Source organism: Camelus bactrianus, chromosome 23 (assembly GCF_048773025.1).
Source record: "Camelus bactrianus isolate YW-2024 breed Bactrian camel chromosome 23, ASM4877302v1, whole genome shotgun sequence".
In the NCBI taxonomy this organism is placed as follows: domain Eukaryota; kingdom Metazoa; phylum Chordata; class Mammalia; order Artiodactyla; family Camelidae; genus Camelus; species Camelus bactrianus.
The window spans coordinates 1,027,330-1,047,075 of NC_133561.1; the positions used below are offsets into that span (position 1 = coordinate 1,027,330).

The 19,746-nt window shown below is 62.7% G+C and overlaps 1 protein-coding gene across 6 annotated transcripts in view; it reads left to right on the plus strand.

The window, feature by feature from the left end:
- The first annotated feature begins 6,511 nt into the window (after positions 1–6,511).
- Positions 6,512–19,746, plus strand: part of LOC105070008 (troponin T, cardiac muscle) — a 31,141-nt gene continuing 17,906 nt past the window's right edge. For 3 of the 6 annotated variants that reach the window (XR_012501749.1, XR_012501750.1, XM_074351529.1), the window contains exons 1-9: positions 6,537–6,675; positions 13,555–13,692; positions 14,859–15,660; positions 16,134–16,238; positions 16,994–17,037; positions 17,874–17,946; positions 18,046–18,183; positions 18,486–18,572; positions 18,786–18,860. Coding sequence is in view for 3 of the 6 variants with exons in the window: in XM_074351529.1 (XP_074207630.1) it covers positions 6,638–6,675; positions 13,555–13,692; positions 14,859–15,660; positions 16,134–16,238; positions 16,994–17,037; positions 17,874–17,946; positions 18,046–18,183; positions 18,486–18,572; positions 18,786–18,860 (1,500 nt within the window). In the remaining 3 variants the exon portion in view is untranslated. Of the gene's footprint in view, positions 6,676–13,554; positions 13,693–14,858; positions 15,661–16,133; positions 16,239–16,993; positions 17,038–17,873; positions 17,947–18,045; positions 18,184–18,485; positions 18,573–18,785; positions 18,861–19,119; positions 19,617–19,746 lie in introns of those variants that run through there. The other 3 variants (XM_074351525.1, XM_074351527.1, XR_012501751.1) reach the window with 3 other exon arrangements.

Genomic DNA, 19,746 nt, shown 5'->3' on the forward strand with positions numbered 1-19,746 from the left:
AATGCCTGGAGCAGAGCCCGTGGCAAGAGGGCCCTCTGGCTGCGGAAGGGACCTCCGGGAGGAGGTCCTGTTCCTCCTGTTCCTGGCAGGGCCAGGCCTAGCCCGCCCAGTCCTAGCCCAGTTGGGCCCCCAAGTGGTGATGGGCTAGAGGGCTAGGCCTGGCTCCCCAGGTTGGGGGCGGTGAGGCTGCCTCCGCTGTGACCACGAGTAGGGCATGCGCAGGAGTCACGGCCTCTGGAGAGAGACTCATGGTTCTCCCAGGCCCTGTTGACCGCAGAGGGCCAGCACGACCCGGCCTGGACAGGAGCAGAGCAGAGCCAGGAGCTGGGCCTCCCACGAAGACCAGTGTCCACAGCGCACTTTCTCTATGACAGGCACCGCTCTGTGCATCTTGACTAACTCATCTAACCTTCACGACACCCCACAGAAAGGGACCATCACCATTCCCATTTTATAGATGGGGAAACTGAGGCACAGAGAGGTCAGTGCCTTCCCGAGGTCACACAACTAGCAAACGAGGGGCTGGGATTTCACTCAGCCAGTCGGTTAGAGCCCGTACGGTCACCATGCTTAATATCACTCTCTATCAGAATCACGTCATTACGTTCTTACAAAACCCTCAGAAGTACACCTGTTATCTCAGCTTCACGCACGAGGAGATGGGGTCTGGACAATTGAAGTAATTCGCCACAGGTCACGGGGTTTGACAGGTGCAGGCTGGGGACTGCGACTTGGGTCAGCCTGCCTTTGGGGTTACCCTGTTCTGGGATCAGAGTTGCCTGAACAGTGCCCAGCCTGCCACTTTCCAGAAGGCACATGGCCGGGGGTCAAGGGCAATGCATATGCACCTTGGAGTTCACCTGACTCCACAGAGGGGAACATTCAAATGAGATGCAAATACACCCAACAGCAGGGACAGGGACTCTTGGGGGCTGTCTCTGCAGCTGGAGAGGGGCCTGGTGCTGGGGCCTTGTCCTCGGAAGGAAGGAACGACTAGTGCAGAGTGCTGCCTGCTGCCACCCTCTGCCTGCCGCAGAGCCTCGGGAGGCCAGCTGCTGCTCCCCTGCCCCCGCCAGTCCTCGGGCTCCGCGGGCACAGGAGGCTGAGCCACTGTCTGTCCGGAGCCCGCCTTGCAGCAGGACGGTCAGGACAGGCCCAGGCCCAGGGCTGCAGGGACTGAAGTGCCCCGCCAAGGAGGAAGCCAGTTAAACATTACCCCAGTGGCCCCCCACAAAGTGAGTCAGACTCCCCGCAGGGCGCTGGGCGGGCCGGCTTCGTTCCAGGTGGGTGACCAAGCTGCCCAAGCCTGGGACAGGTCGCCAGAGCTGGAGCGGACGGCAGCCTCCTCTCCTGACCCCAGCGGCTCTCTCCTCACAGTTCCCAAAGGCGGCCAGCGCGGGCCCTTCACTGGAGATGAGGGGCGGGCCTCCTACCCCGGAGACACACTCCTAAGCCGCCCGGGAGTTCCCTGAGGCCACAGCTGAGCAGCGGGAGCCTCCATCAGCCCTCGGCTCTGGTCACAGGGCTGCAGCCAGCATCCGGAGACCAGAGAGGGAGGGTGGCTTGCTCAAGGTCACAGCCTAACCGGGAGGACTGAAACACAGGTCCCTGGATTCCCGATCTGCTGAGAAGCTGGATGTGGGCAGAGCTTTGGTCTCCCAGCCAGAGGCAGGGGCCTGGAAGGCCTGAGCAGGTGTCCACTGATGGCCCCGGCTCAGCACCCACCTGGCTGCACTGGTGGGCACAGGCCGGGTGAGCCCGCCCTGGGTCCTAGGCTCAGAAGGACGGCTCAGCCGGGCACCAGGGAAGATGCTCCCACCTAGGCGCCTGGGGGAGGTGTGTGTGTGTTTCCATTGGAAGGAGCGAGCCTGGTGAGTGTGTGCCCGTGTGCATGGGCCTGTAAGTGCACAGGGCAGTGGTCTGCCTGCCAGTGAGTGTGAGGGACATCCATGTGTCCCTCGTCACAGAACCTTCCAGATGCAGCTCTCCTGATCAAATCTCTGTGACCCAATTCTCTGCCGCTCCACTGCCTGCTCAGGAAGCCAGGGCCCCTGCGGTCAAGTCTCCACAAACTGCGCGTGTTCAGTGAAAGGATTCTCCTTTACTCAAGTATGCATGCCTTAATTTTATGGTTTTAGTATTAAAATATCCTTTGCTTATGGGGTGGGAGGACAGGAGGTGGTAATTGCTTTTTTAACGTTTTTACTTCTCAAACCGAAACAGTGACAACACCATTTGGTTATTCACATTAAAAAAATATATTATGAGTTTCTAAAAAGTCAGAGTCAGGGAACTACTGCCCTGGACTCTCTAGGGTGTGGTCCGACCACCTCACAGTGGGAATAGGACTGACACAGCAGGGTGACTTCCAGCCCTGCTGGCCTGGGGCTGGGGGTCCCCTGTCTCCACTCTGGGCTCTCTGGGGAGAAAAGCTGCCCTGTGCAGTGCAGACACGGCATAGGGGCCGGGGATCCCAGAGCCCACACTGTTCTGGGGAGGGGAGGGGTAGCTCCTTCCTCCCACCGACTGGGGAGTCTTGAAAACTGCTGTCCTTCACCGGGTTTCGTGGTGCGATAAACCCTGTGTCTGCGGATCCTCCCCAGAGGAAGTGACTGGCACGTGATCATAATTTTTAACGTACGTGCAGGTTAAAGAATCACGTGATGAACGCTCCTATGCGACCACTCACTTGAAGAAGTCAGGTGTTGCCGCTCAATACCTTGCGATGCTTACGGTGGAAAATGAGATGCGACCGAGGCAGTTTGCTGTACGCCTGAAACTCACACGACATGTAAATCGCCTTCGCTCCCACAGCAGCAAAGAACAAGGGCATCGCAAGCGCCTCTGAAGCCCCTGTGCGCCCCCTCCAGCCGCAACCCTTGTCTCCACAAAGGTGAACACGGCTGACTGTCAGTTTTATGTGTTTTACTCCCCTGGTTCCCTGGGTGATGTCGCTGCATGTTTGTCGCCCCTGAAACGACACATTGCTCACTTCGGCATCTTCCTGTCGCCCGGGTGTACATGTACGCTTCCTGCTTTTTCCTGTTTGTTCAGTCGATGCCAAGGTTGTAAAATTCATTTATCTTCTCTGCTGTGGAAGAACGAAATGACGGAAACACGAACACTGACTCACCCATCTTCCTGTGGGTGGACACGTGGGTGTCTCCCCGAGTTTCGCTCCTGGAACCAGGGCTGCTCTGAATCCTCCCGAGCTCCCTGCTGCCCGCGGTCAAGGGCTTCTCCCCCAGCAAGTGCCGCACACTCTTACCTGCAACTCACCTGCCGGGAGGCTGATGTCCCTGGTCCTGGAGGACAAGGGTCCTGGGTGCTGAGGGCCCCTGGCTCAGCCTCCCGTGTGACACCAGAAGGGCTCCCAGGCTGTTCGCATTTCCCATTCTCCTTCCCAAAGCAAGTTATTGTGATTCTCCAAACCTACTACATTAAGTGCTGAGGCGACACCGAGGTGAACAAGACACCCCTCCTCTCCTCAGGACGCTCGGGGAGGCAGGACGTGGGCTCAGACGCTCTGAACACTGGCCCTGCCCCCGTGAGCCACCCCTTCTCCCACCGCCCTGTACGCACCCTTGGGCAACACAGGGAAGCTGTCTCCAGAGCTCCCGCCCCCAGCGTCTGGCCACCTGCTGGACAGCCCACCACTGCCGTCTTCAGGGCCCCAGTGTTCTAACAGGTGGAGGCCAGAGATGCTGCTGCCACCTCACAGTGTGCGGACAGCCACACGGCAAGACCATCAGGCCCCAGAAGTCAAAAACGCTCGAGGCTGAGACCCTTGCCTTACCCCCGCACCCGTCCCATCACGGACCTGCCTTCGCCGGCCCCTCAAGGTAGCGAGTGGGAGTCACCTTGCTGGCTCCTTCGCCCTCAGCGGTCAGTTCAATGGCCATTCGGCCTACCAGTGCCCCTGCCAACACCTCCTCACCTCCTGGTGAGCGGCGCTCCAGCCTCTTCTTTCTTTTATGGACTTGACGGTAGCCCCTCGGTGGCCTCCCCCTCCAGCTGGACCCTTGTCCCACTGCGGCTGGGGCTGTCTCTCAAAATCCCGTGGGCCTTCCCACTCCAAGGCCGTTCGCCTTCTCAGTTTCCTCAACTCCCTCCTACTCGGCAGGGTAGAGGCCAGCCCCCAGCACAGCGCAGCCCACGGCCCCCTGTCCTGTCGGCCGTGGGAGGCATGTGGGGCTCCAGGCACAGGAGTCCTCTCTCTGGGCAGAAGTGCCCAGATGTCCTTTCCTCTGGAAGCCGCCCCATCCCTTCATTAGACTCAGTCCCTCCTGATGACACAGCGTCGGTGCTGAGTAGGGCTGGGTGTGTGCATGCTCAGGAGGGCGCGTGTGCACGCCTGCTCATGCAGACACGTGTGAGCTTGTGCATCAGCACACATCCGTCCCTGCTGCCAGAGAGGGGCTGTCGTGAGGCCGGGAACCGAGCCCTCAGCATCTCTGTGTCACTGAAAGCCAGGGCTCTTTGCTGATTGCAGTGGGTAGGATTACATTCCTCTCAATATACGTTCAACTCCTGACCCCTGCTACCTGTGAAGGCGACCTTACTGGGAAATGGGGTCTTTGCAGATGTAAGCAAATTTAAATGCGGTCACACTGGATTCAGGTGGGCTCTGATGCAAGGACTGATGTCTTTATAAGAAGAGAGAAGTCTGGACACAGGCACAGAGACACAGGGAGGGGTCCACGTGATGCTGATGGCAGACACTGGGCCACACAGAGGCCACTGCGCTGACAGCACCAGGCCTGGGGCCTGGCACAGGGAGGGCATCTGGGAAAGACACAGTGCCGGCCCTCGAGAACTTTCTGGGCACTATGTGTACTCAACCTTCCTTGTCTTTGGGTTTTTGTGTCTAGAGAGAGCGTGCTGGAGTTTGGGCTTTTAGAGATGTTTCCGACTGTCCGCTGGCTTCATGAAGTGTTCCTAGAAGGCGGGCTTCAAATGACTCAGAGTGTTTTTCTTTCTCAGTGGCGGTGTCTCCACTGACAATGTATGGGAAGAACGTTCTCCAGGTCCCCAAGGGCCAGCAGGCTCCCCGGGAAGGGCCGGGCCGGGGATCCCAGCATCCCAGGACATGGGTTAGTGTGCCCCTCTTCCTCTTTCCCCGGAAAAGCCAGTGGCTCAAGGCTCATCTTGGTCTCTGCAGGGCCCTCGTCAGCCCTCACACCGCTCACCCCAGTGTCACCAACACTCAACAACCAACTCATTTCACCCCCACAACCTGGAGGGAACTGGACAGGTGCCATCATTTCCACTACGCAGACCAGGAAGCTGCGGTGATTTGCCCCAAGTCACATGGTGCACACGGCAGAATCAGAGCTCAAAGTCAGGTCTCCAGGCTCCCAGGGTGACCTGCATTCCTTGAACCTCACCCCTCACCTCCAATTCCAAGAAGGAAGGCTCCTTGGAGGAGAGGGCATTTGGGGAGGGAGACACCTTAGCAGGCTAGGGGTGTGTGTGTGTGTTTGTGTGTGTCTGTGTGCAGGCTCTGCTCAGCAGCTGGCTCGCCCTTCCCTGGGAGATCTCAGAGCTGGAGGGCCCTGTAGAGACTACCAGCCCCGGGCCCGGGTCTGTACCCCTGGTCTGAGGCCAGGCTGGCAAGCAAGGCCCAGCAGGACGCGGCAGTTCCATGCCGCCCTGGTCTTCCCCTCCAGTGCCTAAGGCTGCTCTTCATTCCTCTCAGAGCAGGAGCCACAGCCGCTGACCTTGCAGGTCTGATGCTTCAGGAAGATAAGAGTCCCCTGCTAAGCGACTGATCCTCTCTGGTCCCCTGAGGCTGGCTCCTGGACGGGCCGCAGGCGGCACCTGAGCCCCCGCACTTGCTCCAGAACTCCAGTCCTAGATGTCTGTTCACTGCTCTCTTCCTTCCCTTCCTTCCGGGGAAAAGCCGAGCCTCCTCCGCCCATCTCCACACCCGGCCCCTCCAGTGCAAAGTCCAGACGAGCCAGCGGCGAGAGGATCTCAGACATCTTCGCTTTGTCAGAGCACTGGGCACTCCAGTGTTTGCAGAACTGAGCCGCGACACTCACGTGGGGAGGGGCGGGCTTGGCCTGGAGCGGGCCTGCAGCTTTGCGCTCGGCACAGGGCGAGCGCGCCCAGCTCTCTCCTGGGGCCTCGGGGTCGTGGGCCCCGGGCGGCGCCGCGGGAGCCAGGAGGGCGCTGCAGACCCGACTCCCTGCGCGGCCTCTCATCTTCCCGCCCGCTTCCCGCCTGGGTTTCTCGGGATCAGGCGGAGAGCTCGGTCTGACCCCCTGCCCCGGGCACCTGCGGGAGGGGGGCGTGCGGGCCCGGCTGGTCCGACAGGTTCTGAGCAGGAAGTCCCCGCCCCCGCCCCGCGCGGCCCGGGCGCCCGTCCGTCCGCGCGTCCGCCCGTCTGTCCGGCGGCCGGGCCCGGGCCCGCGGCGGGGCAGCCGGGGCGGGGACCGGGGCGGCTCCGTCCGCGACGCCCACACCCACGGGCCAATCACGGGCGGCCGGCGGCGCGCGGCTGCGCGGGGCGCGGGGCCGGCGGGATAAGAGGCCAGGTGAGCCTACCTGCGCCGGCGGCGGGCGGCGGGCGGCGGGCGGCGGGGCGGCGCCGAGCGGACACGACGCACGCGGCGGGCGCGCGGGCTCCGGCGGCATGTCCGTCAGCAGGAAGGACTGGGCCGCGCTGTCCAGGTGAGCCCGCGGCCTCTCCGGGGGGCTGGCCGGTCCTGGGGGGCGACGGAGCTGGGGCCGAACTGGGGCGGCCCCAGGTGTCCCGGCTCTCCATCCGCCTCCTTCTCCTCTGGGGACCGAGGCACAAGCAGGCTGCCTGGGAGCGCTGTCCCAGACTGGGGAGGCCGTTTTGGGGATGGAGGAGTCGTTAGGGAGTTATGACCAAGCCTCATGTCCTGGGAAGCCCCCCTCGCCGATCTTGGTTCCCTGCAGGGAGCTGTGAGTGGCCCTAGATGCCTCACAGCCCCCCTTGGAGAGGAGGAGGGGGCACAGGGCCAGGACCGCCCTGAGGGTCAGCAGGACAGGGGTCAGCGACCAGGACCAGAGGGGGACAGGTCCCCTCCCACTGGTAAGGCTCAGGTTCTGAGTGTGGCATTCTGGGGTGGTGTCTGCACTGGGTGACTTCAAGATAGTTGCTGTCCCCCTCTGTGTTTCAGTCTTTACTTGTGAGCTGGTCCTTCAAAGGGTCAGGGGACTGGGTATCTTATCACTGCCTGCTGGACATCTGCTGGGTCAGAGAAGGGTGGGGGTGTTCAGGAGGCGGCACTCCTCATGCGGTTGGTGACCCCTGGACTCCTCTTGGAGTCACCCTGCACATCCCCTAGAGATGCTTACCCGAGCATCTTCACCTCCGATCTCTCCATTCCCCTCCCACAATTTTGTCCCCAAGGAGACTGAGGCCCATGTAGTCATGGATCGGAGTGGGGTCCCTACTTCTTTGACCCCAAAGGCTCTAGCCAGTAGAAACTGGCCTCTTGGCCCCTCTCAGGTGTGGATTAGCCCCCTCCCAGGCCTTCCTCATCAAGGTGATCCCCATCTGCCCCCACCCAGGGGCCCTGGAGCTTCCCTGAGGTCTCAGACCTGGCCTCCCTATGGCAGTTCATTCTCCAGGGCTGGGGTCCTCCCCGGACCCTCAGACCTCGCTGTTCTGAAGCGGTTGTCTGGTCACCTCCGTCCAGAAAGAGGGAGGAGTATGCCCCAAGGAAGGAGGAACTCATGCTCTGGACGTTTGGACCAGCTGCCTCAGGGGATGGACACACCCAGGGAGGGTCTGTGCTGAGGGCGGGGCCAGAGGTCAAGGCCTCGGACTCTGCGTGCAGGGGGTTGATGTGGGAGTGTCTGTGCTTCCAGTTGGGGCGTATCTGTGTCAGTGTGCCTCTGTGTGCACACAAGTGTGGGCCCCGTGTAGGCGAGTGTGGTTATGGCCTGCGGAGTGCCAACAGGTCCGGGTGGGTGGTAGGTCCTTAAGTGGTTGAGTCTGGGCCTTGGGAGTCCGAGTTTGTTCGGGTGTCTGTTGAAAACCACAGGACAGTGTGTTGGGTTAAAAACACAAAGCAGACACGACTGACTCAGGAGCTCTCAGTCTGTGAGCGTGCCTGGATGTGTGTGTGTGGGGGGGGTGCCGGCTGGGCAGCGGGGGTACTGGAACTTTTAAAATGGGAGCAGGGTCTGGTCTTGGCTTGTCCCGTGCTCAGATGGACCTGGTCTCCTGTGGCTGCAGGGGCGGGGGCCAGTGCCATGGGATGTCCAGGGCAGCGAGGGACACCCCCTAGAGAGCCGGTCCTGCCGCAGAGCTCCTGGCCTGCCTCCCTGCTGGGCCCCAGCCCTCCCCAAGCCTTGTGGGCAGACACAGCTGTTGCCAGCAGTCACCCTGATGAGGCACCTGGAGCAGAGGGCCCTCCCGTCCCGCTCCCTTGTGAACAAGCCTCAGCTGGCAGGAGGGAGGGGCTGTGAGTCATAGTCAACTGAGCCTCCCAGGCTGGGAGGCCTGGGAGGAGGGTGTGAGGAGTGTGGCCCCAGACAGGGCCCAGGTGGGCAGCCGAGGTCCAGCCTACCGCCCTGCCTTGGCACGAGGCAGAAATTCTGACACTCCAGCCCTGGGACGGGGACAGCGGTGAGCTGGTTGGCCAGGGGCCCCGGTCAGCGGCCTTGCCCTCTCCTTCTTGGGCCCGCCTGGTGAGGGGTGAGGCTGGGCGGGCCTGTCCATGGGGGGTGAGGGGTGGATCTGGGAGCGCCCGGGACTGAGCGGCGGTGGTTAATCATTTCCCTGCCTGGGCCTTGAGCAGCCCTCGGCTCTCCCTGACACCTCTCCCTAGACTATCAGTGCTGGAAGGGACCCCGCTGGCCACCCGCAGTGACCCCTCATTGCGTGGAAGGCCTGTCCCCCTCGGGGGTTGCACAGTGGCCCAAGGCCACGCGGCCAATCAGAGCTGCGTCTTCTGGCCCAGGGCCCGGCCTGGGCGCCCTTTTCTCCTCTTCCAAGACGTGCAGACCCATGCTCTTTGGGCCCCAGGGTTCCCAGGATGCTCTGGGGTGGCCTTCACACCATTCCCTGCTTTAACCAGAGCCCCTGAGCCTCGATCTGTCGATCTGTCTGTCGTGCGATGGGCTTCCAGATGGAGTTCAGCTGGGGGAGAAGTGTTCTGCTGGTACACCTGAGGGCACTCACACCCCCGCCTACCCACAGCTGCAGCGAGTGCACAGGAAGAAGGCCCGAGGGAGGGAGCAGAGCCAGCTCAAGGGAAAGAAGTCCCTTCTCCTAAGGGTGGAGCTGTGAAGTCAGGAGTAGGGAGGGTGGCAAAGGGATGTGTGTCCCCAAATAAGGCTAGGAGGTGGAGGACAGGGTTTTGGGTGGGGGTGGCAGGGCAGCTGCCCAGGGCCGTGGCATCAGCTGGTGAGAGCTGCCTGGGCCGGGGAGCCCTGCATGTCCTGAGCCCCACAGGCTCCCCTGAGCCCTTCTGACTGTGCAGGTGTTGGGCTCCCTGGTCGGTGGGGCCTCGCTCTGCTTTGGAGCTGTGCCTCGCAGGACGTCTGTCTGTCCCTCCTGCCACTTGGGCTTGTGGTTAAGGGCCCTTGAGAGGCTGACCTAGGCTGGAACTCGGTTCCTTCTTTTCATCCTGTCCTGTTTTGGCAGCGCTGCGAGCCCCTGTGAGCCCCAGAGCCCTCATCTGCAAAATGGAACAATTGCACCTGCCCCGAGAAGGCCATCGGGAGGCCTCAGCACAGCCGGGGCCCTGGCTCCTCCGCCCTTTGTGTTTTGATTCCCTGTTCATATTCAGCAAGCATTTGTGTGCCCTCGAACGCCCAGCCCTGTCCTCGGCCCTCGGTTATCATGTATTTATCACGGGGCCTCAGCTGCTGCCCCTGCCAGCTCCCCAGGACCCTGACCTTCGCCCTCCTCCCCTCTTCTTCCTCATCTTTAGAGGAACACGCTTTGCTTTGTGGAGATGACATGTCTCCCAGGGTGGGGTGGGGTTGACCACATCACTTGGGTGACCGGTGGGGTCTTGATGCAGAGCTGGGGGACACTCCAGGATACCTGGGCCCCACCTCCTGCAGCTCCAGCCCTGGGACCCTGCAGGGCGATGGCCCGCCTGGGAGTGAGTCACTTCCGAGGAGACCAGGCTCTGACAGATCACACACCGTGGACGTCTCAGGCCCCGTAAACAAACCAGCGGCTCCCCTGAGGGCTGAGGCCTGTGTGGGAACCAGGTTGCTCAGGCCCAAGGAATCCTGGAGGCTCCGCCCCTGGCTGAGGCCGGGGGTTTGGGGAGGAGGAGCGCCTGGCTCTGTGGGCCACTCTCCCCAAGGAAGGGGCATCCCTCAGCTTTGTAGGGTGCGGCTGGTCCTAGACTGTGGACTTGGGCAGGGCTGGGTCCAGAGGAGGAGGGAAGGACGCCAATGTGGCCCCAGAGGAAAGCGGCTGAAGAGGGCAGTGGGGAGGCATGGGGCAGGGGGCCTGGTTCCTAAGGAGTAAGTGAGTGATCTTGAAGGCCCAGGGAATCTGGCTTCCATCCGTGGTCAAGGCCACGGGGAGTCCTCCCCATCCCATGCAGGGGGAGGGGAGACCTGACTGAAGAGGGGGAACTGAGGTTTTCACCGAGAGCTGCCCTGATGGTCAGACTTGGGAGGTTCTGGAAGGTTCCCTTCCAAGGGCCCGGGGCGTGGGCAGATGCCATGTGGGGCCTAGGGTTTGCTCCCTCTCGTGCTCCTGTTTATCAAGGCGGACGTGGCGATTCCTGGGGAGGAAGGCTGACTCGCCACGCTGTCCCACGTCTGCCGGCACGTGTGCGTGCTGCTGGGCGCCGCGGTGGGTGCTGGAGATGAACGCGCCCCATCCCGTGGTGTTTCCTCTCCTCGTGGGGCAGCTTCTTCCCCGTCCTGCTCCACCCTCTGTACTCTCCTCTCTGCTTCATTTGAACTATAAAAGCAGCCTTTGCATGCACGTCCTGCTCTGGGGACCATCCCATCTTAACTTTTCTTCCCATTAAAACTCAGAAGAGCTGCTGGTGGTCACCAGTTCCTTTTTCCTGGGTTCCCCTACACTTTCCGACAGCTCTTTCTCAGGGACCCGGAGCCTCTGCTCAGTACTGCCTCCTGGCGGCCTGGCCCTTCCAGTGGTGTGGACCGACCGGCCTGGCTCCGCTCCAGGTCAGCCCTTCTCGGTTCCCGGGTCTCCTTCCTCTCCAGGGCATCTCCTCCTCACGCTTCATTTCTTGCCTCCCCTCCCTCTGCTGCCTGCCATCTCACCAGACCCCTTCCTTCCTGGTCGACCCCATCTGTCTAACAGCAGCACCAGGAGTTGCTCCGGCCGAAATGCCGAGGCGTTTTCCTTGATTTTTCTCTTTCCCTCGCCCCTCATCCAGCCCATCAGCAAGCCCTGTGGGCTCAATCTTCAGAACATGTCCCAGATCCATGACTTTCCCCATCTCTCTGTCACCACCCCTGTTCATGCCAGCAGGGCTCTCGCCCAGGCAGCTGCAGGAGTCTCCCGGAAAGGGGGCACTATGGGGGACACGTGCCCCTCTCCCCAGCCCCGCTTCCCCATCCTTAAGGTTTGCTCTCCACCCAGCGGCCAGAGGGATTTACAGTCGTAGTAACAGTAAGTCTTGCCCCGTCAGCCCTCTGTGTGACGCTGTCCAGTGGCCCCCTGCACACTGGAATAAACCCCATGCTCTTTCCCTGGTCCCCGAGGCCCGCGCCCTGGCCCCCCTTCCCCTGAGCACAGCCATCACACCCTCACACCCAGGCCGGTGTGCCTGCCGTGCACTCCTCCCGGGGCATCGCTGCCAGGTCCGGTTCCTCTGGCTCCCAGGGCCCGCTCCCCACCAGGCATCGACGTCCTTGAGCCCCTTCCTGCTCTAGATCTGACTCCCACACTCCGACATGTGCCCCGAGGAAGGAGGAACCCCTGCCATCTCCTTCCTTGCTACACCCCATCCCCGGAACCTGTCTGGCTCAAAAAATGTGTGTTTAGTGAATAGTTGGTCAACAAATGTGATGCTGGACCTAGAAAAAAAGATTGGGGCCACTGTGTGACTCTGCTTTTAGAAAGGAGAACCGGGGAGGGGAGGGGTGAGCTGCCCGGGCAGGAGGGCCCAGCCCTGCAGACCCCGCCCCCTAGGAGACTCCTTGGGGGGCAGGGGACTCTTCCTCAGGAAGCTCCTCAGACGCATCTTACATGTACTTCCGTTTATAAAGCTCATGGGTTTGCATGATTTTTCTTTTTCTCTTTCCCAGAAACACATCTACTCCTCAAATTGAGGCTTGGTTGCATGGGATGCCCTGTAGGAGGGGGGCAGGGCTGGGCAGCGGGAGAGGCTGGGAGAACAGGTTTGGCACCTGTCCGGGCCAGGGGAGGCCTTACAGCCTCTGCCGTGACTCTGGGCAAGGAGGCGGCTTCTTCCAGACCCTCCTGATCTGGACCCCAGACAGCACTTGGTGGCTGACCCTCAGCCCAGACCTCCTGCTGCTCTGGGTGAAGCTCGGCCTCCCCCTCCAACAATCCCCCACCTCTGACCTCTAGGCTTGCTGGTCCCTCCCCTCCGCCTGGACCTCCTCCCTCCTCCGGGACCCCCTCCCCCTGGACCCCTGGCTTCTCCCAGCCCCGCCCATCACTCTCACTGAGGTCCAACCAAGTTTCAGTCTTTTCTGGGGCCTTTCCTGACAATCCCGGCCAGCAGTAACCATTCTCTCCCTGTGTAGAGCAACGTCCATGCTCTGGTTGGTGGACACTCTTCTCTTTCTCACTGGATGGTGGGTGTCTCCAGGGCAGGGACCCTGCCCTGCTCTGTAAACCCACAGTTCCCGATGGGGACAGGCCCAGTGCAGGTCCCCAGTGATACCTGCTCTTTGGTCGAGATGGAAGGGCAGGTGGGTGGAGGGAGGTGGGGAGGCTGTAGGTCAGGTGCGTGGGGAAGGGGGTGCCTGGAGGGGAGTTTGGATGGACGTGTGGCTGGATGGGTGGACAGGTTGAAGGAGGTGGCCGGGGCAGCTGGCGGGGGTGGGTGGGTGGGTGTGAGAAGGCCTCGCTGGTCCTGTGAATGGAGGGGGCGGGGCATGAGCCAAAAGCGGGGTGTGCCCCTTGCTCCGGGACACACGGGAGAGCTGGCTCTAGAAGGAGAGAGGCTCCCAGAGGTCCTGGCAGGTGACGAGAAGGTGACACCAGAATCTCCTTGGGTGTAGTTGCTCTGGTTTGAGGGTCTCCCCTCTGCCAAGCTGAGAAGCCCCACGGGGAGCCGAGTGACCGAGGACATTGCTGCCTGTCTGTGTGGGGTTTCATCTGAGAGCCCAGGACCAGAGCAAGGGGCTTGTCAAGGTCGCCCACCACTTCCAGGCAGAAGAGCGGCCCCCGCCCACGTGCCCGGTCACCCCAGAGAGCGGCCCCTGCCCACACCGGGGCCCAGGGTGAAGTCCAGGCCAGGGGTTCCCATCTGGGTGGTTTTGCCCCGGGGGCATCTGTGACACAGAGCGGGGGGGGGGGGAACACCTCCTGTTGTCGCAGCTGGGGGGCGGGGCTCGGGGCTCTCCTGGGCTGTGCTGACCCCCTCCCCCCGCCAGCCTGGCCAGGCAGTGGACCCTGGAGGATGAGGAAGAGCAGGAGCGGGAACGGCGGCGGCGGCACCGCAATCTGAGGTCCACCTCGGACGATGAAGCTCCCTGGCCGTCCCCAGATGCAGACCCGCCGGCCCTGGAGAGGTGCGCAGGTGTCGGGGGTGGGGGGCGGCGCGGCGGCATCCCTGCCAGAGAGCCGGGGGGACCAGCTGCCCCACCGGGTTCTGCCCTCATCAGGACAGCAGTTAGGACTGGTACTCCCTGGACTGGGCAGTCCTTTGCTGGACATTTAATGAGCGCAACGCAATCGTGACGGTATCCTGAGAGAGAGCGTTGTTAACCCACCTTGCAAATGGAGAAACTGGGTCAAAGAGCACACAGGGGACGTGCAGTGGGCACCCATCCAAACAGTGGCAGGCAGGCCACAGTTGTCGTGCACATCTGTCAGGCGCTGTGGCCCAGCCCCTCCATTAAACCAAGCTGCCTCCGTCTAACCCTGACCGTAATTCACCTCCGAGGGGAGGACCCCGGGGCTCGTCTGGCCACCAGGGTTTAGGGTTCCGAGGGGCAGGGAGAGAAGGGCTGAGCTCATCGGATGCTCCTGGGTGCCTCGTGGGAGGAGTCTCATCTCACCTCTGAACAAGCCCAGTTTGCAGATTTGGAAACAGGCTCAGACCGAGAATCAACTGGCCCCAGATCACATGGCGAGCGGGGTGGTGAGGAAGGAAAAGTCCCCTCTGCTGGAGGCCAAGTGCAATGGCTTTTGGACAGTCCTCTTATGTTGCTCCTGTTCCCCGGGGTCCCCCAGAGGAGGGACAAGGCTGTGTGTCCTGGGCTGCTCCCACGTAGCTGACAGGGATGCGGGTGGTGCCTCAGAAGCTGGGCTCTACTCCGAGCTGCACCGCCTGGTGCCTGTGTGACCTGTGACAACCCCTCACTGTCTCTGGTCTTGATGTAAGCTGTAAGAGGCAGGGACCACACATTCCTTTTGATCTCAGTGCCCTACATGGGGTCTGACACGGTTTTTGTTGACTGGGGCAGAACACGGGATGGTTGCCCCTTACAGGGGTTTATAAACTTTGTTTAAAGGTGGTTCACTTTGTTCAGATGGTGTCCCATAAGCCCACTGTACAAAGCTGGTAAAGGATCCTTACTGAACTGATGGTGGTTGGGCGAGGCCCCAGAGGCATCTTCACTGGGCCGAGTGAACCTGCAGCTCCTGGGATGAGCCAGGCCAGCGGGGCCCCCGTGGTGGCCCCCTGATGGCTCCTGACTCTGTCTCCTGCCCCATCTCCCACCTTCCAACTCAGATCGCTGAGCATGGAGGAAGCAGAGGTGCCCCAGCCACTACCCCCAGCCTCCAAAGGTGAGGACGAGGATGTCCCGGCCACCCTCAGGTCGCGGCAGGAGCGGAGGCAGAGGCGGCAGGCGGTGGAGGTGGCACAGGCCCCCATCCGGGAGCAGCTGGAGGCAGAGGAGGGGAGGGACAGCTCAGGCGCTGGGCAGGCCAAGAAGGCGCCCCCGGTGCCCAAGAAGGAGGTGGAGCTGCCATCTCGCAGGAGACTAAGCCAGGGGCGGCCGGGCTCCTGGGCCCTGGAGGAGGAGGAGGAGAGCTCGGCCGGCAGGGAGCCAGGAGGCAGCAGGAGGGGGGTCTCAGAAAAAGGCCCGGCTCCGGAGAAGCCCTCTGCTGCAGAGAAGACATTAGTGCCTGAAAAGAGACCAGACTCCAAGCTCTCCGTCTCTGAGAAGGCCCCCAGCCGCGACCAAGTGTCTGTGTTGGAGAGGATCGCAGTGTTGGAAAAAACGACCGCCTCAGGAAAGAGATCAGTTCTGGAAAAAACCAGTGTCTCAGAGAAGCTGCCGGCCTCAGGGAAGGCGCCGGCCTCAGAGAGGAGCCTGGTGTCTGAGAAGGCGTCAGTCTTTGAGAAGACCCCGGCCACGGAGACAAAGCCTGAGGCCCGGGAGCAGCTGGCCTCTGGGGAGAGCCCGTCCACCGCCGAGGAGCAGAGAAGGGCCGGCCCCGAGAAGAAGCCCCCGTCCTCGGCAGGGCTGCGAGAGCAAAGGCCGGAGCCTCTGACAGTGGCTTGCCGCCTCCCACCCATCACTCTCCAGGTTGGCAGTGACACCCCCTCCCCTTTGGTCCTGCCCAAGTGGCCCCTGGTTCCCTCGCTGTCCCCTGTCCTCCCTCTAGGCCATTTCTTCTGTCCCTACCTGCTTCCAGACGCTGTCAGGGTAGAGCAGTCGTTGGGGGGTGGTTATCGGCTGTGTGGTGGGGGGCACCTGATACCCCGCACCAGATCCTCATCCAGGGCCCCGACTCCAGACCCTAGCAAACTCTTGGGAAGCTTCAGATCCTTCTGGAAGTTCCCCTGGAAAGCTCTGCCTGGTGGCCTGGCCCCTAGGACTGTGTGCACCATCCCCACAGCAGGGGTGGAGGGGCAGAAGGCAGTCGACAGGGCACAGGACTGTCTCCCCCTTCCCCCTGCAGCTCCTGGGATGAGCCAGGCCAGCTGGGCCCCTGTGGCGGCTTGGGCTCGGGGCTGCCCAGACCTGTGTGTGACAATCCCCTCCTCCACTCCATCCAGATGAAAATTCCCAGCAAGGAGGATGAGGCAGACACACCCTCGCCCACCCAGTCCACCTACAGCAGCTCCCTCCAGCGCTCCAGCCCCAGGACCATCTCCTTTCGGGTGAGGGCCCGGGGCACCTTTGTCCGCAGCCCTCTGGAGGGCACGTGGAGACCAGCCCCCGTCAGCACGGGGCCCTGGGCGAGACAGCAGCGAGGCTGTCTGCAGGCGGCGGGCCCTGGGCGCGGCTGCGGCTGGGTAGTAGAGGGGCTGTTAGCGGGTGGGGGTGGGTGTGGCCGAGGCTGAACAGCCCCGCCTGGCGGCGCAGCCGGCCTGCAAGAAGGCAGCACTGGGGGGACGTGGCCCTGGGAGGCCTGCTCAGTTCCTTCCTTGCTCAGCAGGGCAAGTCAGGGGGCTCTTGTGCCCAGCACCCTTCTCTACCGCTGGAGCGCGCACCTCGTGGGCGGGGGCCGCTCGCCTCCCCTCATTCCAGCATTTACTTCTGGCGGCTCTGTTTGCCAGGTCATTCACTCATTTTCTGACTGACCGTGTGCTGTGCCAGGCCCAGGGAGGAGGCTCGAGGCCGGATGCCGGCTGGTGCCCGTCACTGCCCTACAGGGCCCAGGGCGGTGGGAAGCAGACGGGAAACTGGAGGTTTCAGGTCCCCCTGGGGGCGTCCAGGGAGGGGCTGCTGACCCAGCCTGGTGGGCAGGTGGGGGTCCCAGGTCAGAGGAGGGCCTTCAGTGGGAGTGTGGTGGGGAGTGAGCAGGGGTGGGTGGGAGGCCCCAGGAGGTGGACATGTTCTGAAAACTGAGCCCTTGAGGGGGCCATGGCCTCCTTGGGACCCCGACTCATCGGCATCTCCCATCTCTTTTCAGATGAGCCCCAGGAGGGACAACTCCGAGACCACCTTAACCCGCAGGTCAGGGGCTGGGGGGCTCAGGCTCGCACCCACCTGGTCACTCTGGCATGTGCTTTCCCAGCCTGCCACCTGCCCTCCTTGTGCTGCAGGGCACGCAATGGGGCGGGCGCCGGGTCCCGCAGGGTTAACATGGGCACTGAGGCCGACGTGGGGACCAGGGAGGGAAGGATGGGGGAGCTGCTCCGAGGTGGATAAGACAGAGTTGCCCTCAAGCAGCCCCATCAGACCATTAAACATGCGAGAGCCACTTAGGGACTGGAATGCGAGCCAGGGGGAGTTTGTCACAGGGCTGCCGACATCCGAATGGATTTGAAGAACTAGGGGACATGCCCAGGCGGGAGCCTGGGGCTGCATTTTGATAAGTGGGAACAGCATGTGGAGAGGCACGGAGTGTGACATGCTCAAGGTGTCCAGTTGGCTGGCTGGCTCTTCCGGGTGGCGAGAAAGGGGTTGTGGGGGACACTGGTGTCAGGAAGGCAGGCAGGGCCAGATCCTGAACCTCATGCTGTCCTGGGGCCTGAGGACAGGGGTGAGGGGGGAGGAGGCTGCAGTGGGGAAGGTGGAGGGGGAAGAGCTGATTCAGGAGACGTTTTTAGGGGGCAGTGATAGTGTGGGGGACGGGTGGCATTTGTTTCTGGTCCTGGGGATGTCCTGCTGAACGACTGTCCCTAGGGAGGACCGCAGGGTCCCCGGGGACTCGGCCCAGCCATTATGGTCTCACCCAGTGATGGGGGCCATACTCCCTGTCAGAATGGCGGGGGAGTGGGGGCAGGCCTGTCCCCTTCGGGAGGGCCTGGGTCTCACCTGCTTGTCTTGCCCTGTCCTCCGTCCCGTAGCAGCAGCATGAGGCTCCCGGCCGGCACGGTCAAGTTAGGCCAGAAGCTGGAGCGATACCACACGGCTATACAGGTGGGTGGGGCCCTTCTGGGGGGAGGAGACCTGATGGGTGTGGTGGGTGGGGCCGCCACCCCTCCCTGTGGGTCAGCTGTCCGTGCTCTCTGCTCCCAGAGATCAGAATCCGTCAAGTCTCCGGGGTCCTCCCGCACTGAGTTCTTGGTGGCTCCCGTGGACGTGGCCAGCAAGCGCCACCTCTTTGAGAAGGAGCTGGTGGGTCAGAGCCGAGACGAGCCGGCCTCCAGCCGGAAGGTGAGCAGCTTGGGCCCAGCCAGGTGTCCTCAGGCCGATAAGCCTGCAGGGCTGCAGAACCCAAACCTGGGCCTCGGCAGGGCTAGGAAGCTCCGTGACTTCACACGTCGATTTTGGCAGGACTTGCCGCTGACCTGAGTAACTTGTAGTTTCTGTGCTGAGCCCCAGGCCCCTCAGCTGTGCGCACAGCTCCAGGGGGTGGTCCTGCGGCCTGTGCCGGACGAACGTGGGGTGAGGGGGCCTCTGAACATGCTGTGCTGTTGCCACTGGCCCCGACCCGAGATGGAAGCCTGTCTTTTCAGGAGAACCTGAGGCTCTCGGGGGTTGTGACATCAAGGCTCAACCTGTGGATCAGCAGGACCCAGGAGCCTGGAGATCAGGACCCCCAGGTACCTGTCCCTCCTGAGGTCTCTTACATGGGCCTTTTCGCAGCAGAATGACTGGGTGAGAAGGGCGGCCCGGGAGCAGTGGGGACGTTCTGGGCGTGGAGACGGAGAAGAGAAGGGTCAGGGGTCCTCCGTCAGGAAGGGGGGTGCCTGGGGCCCCCGAGTCCCTCTGTAGTCACCCTGAGCCCCTGGTCTCCACCCCATGCCTGCATCCAGGAGGTGCAGAAAGAGTCGGCAGCAGCCAGGAGAACCCTGTGGAGGAAGAAAGCAGACGCCTCCCTGGATGCTGAGGTGAGGGGAGTGAAGGGAGCTGGCCCCTGGGAGACACCACACGTGCCCCCCCCCCAGTGTCCCCCAGGCTGGGCGGACCCGACCTCTGACCGACCGCTGGCTGCAGCCGCCACTGGCTTTGGTTCCCCACCACTGGGCCAGCCCCCACCCCCACCCCCTCAACCAGTAGATCTGGGGTCTCTGGCCCAGTGTGGGTGAGGGGCTTGGGGAAAAAGGACGCCTTCCTATCCAGCCCTCGGAGCCCCTCTTGTTCTCATAGCCCTTTGCCCTGCAGGTGTGAGGACCCCTCCCTGGACAGACAGGCAGGTGGTCTCAGGGCCCCTGCGTCACCCCCGTCTTGCCACCCCACTCCCTTTCTGCCTCTGGCCCCGGGACCAGGAACGTCACGGAGACGCTGCCGGCCCAGCCTCGGGGGCAGCAGTCCTGGCAGCTGGTCCCGCTGCAGGCACGGCGGGCCCTGGGCCCCAGCACTCGCTCCCGTCCGTCCTCAGTGCCGGCCCCGGTCTCCGTCCGCAGTCGGTCGCTCCTACTCTCTGCTCCCTTCGGGGTCAGGGAGGCGCCATCCCACAGGAACCCTGGGGCCTCCTGTGTGGTCTGCGCCCGGCAGGTGTCTCCCAGCGTGTGCCTCACGGAGCCAGCCCACCCCCTCTGTCCCCGGGGCGCAGCGTCTTCCACGGGCCCTGTCCCTCCTTGTCCTCCCTCGCGTCCCGCCTTGCCCGCTTCTCAGGAGAGCGCTGATAAACTCGTTCACTCTCAGGTGTAAGTGGCTAAAAGTACCTTGAAACCCGTCCCGTCCCGGAGGCTGTGCTTTTCAGTGGGGACCGCCTGCAGGCGTGGGGACGACTGTTTTGGCTTCGGTGGGGGGGCAGTCATCACTGTCCTAGCA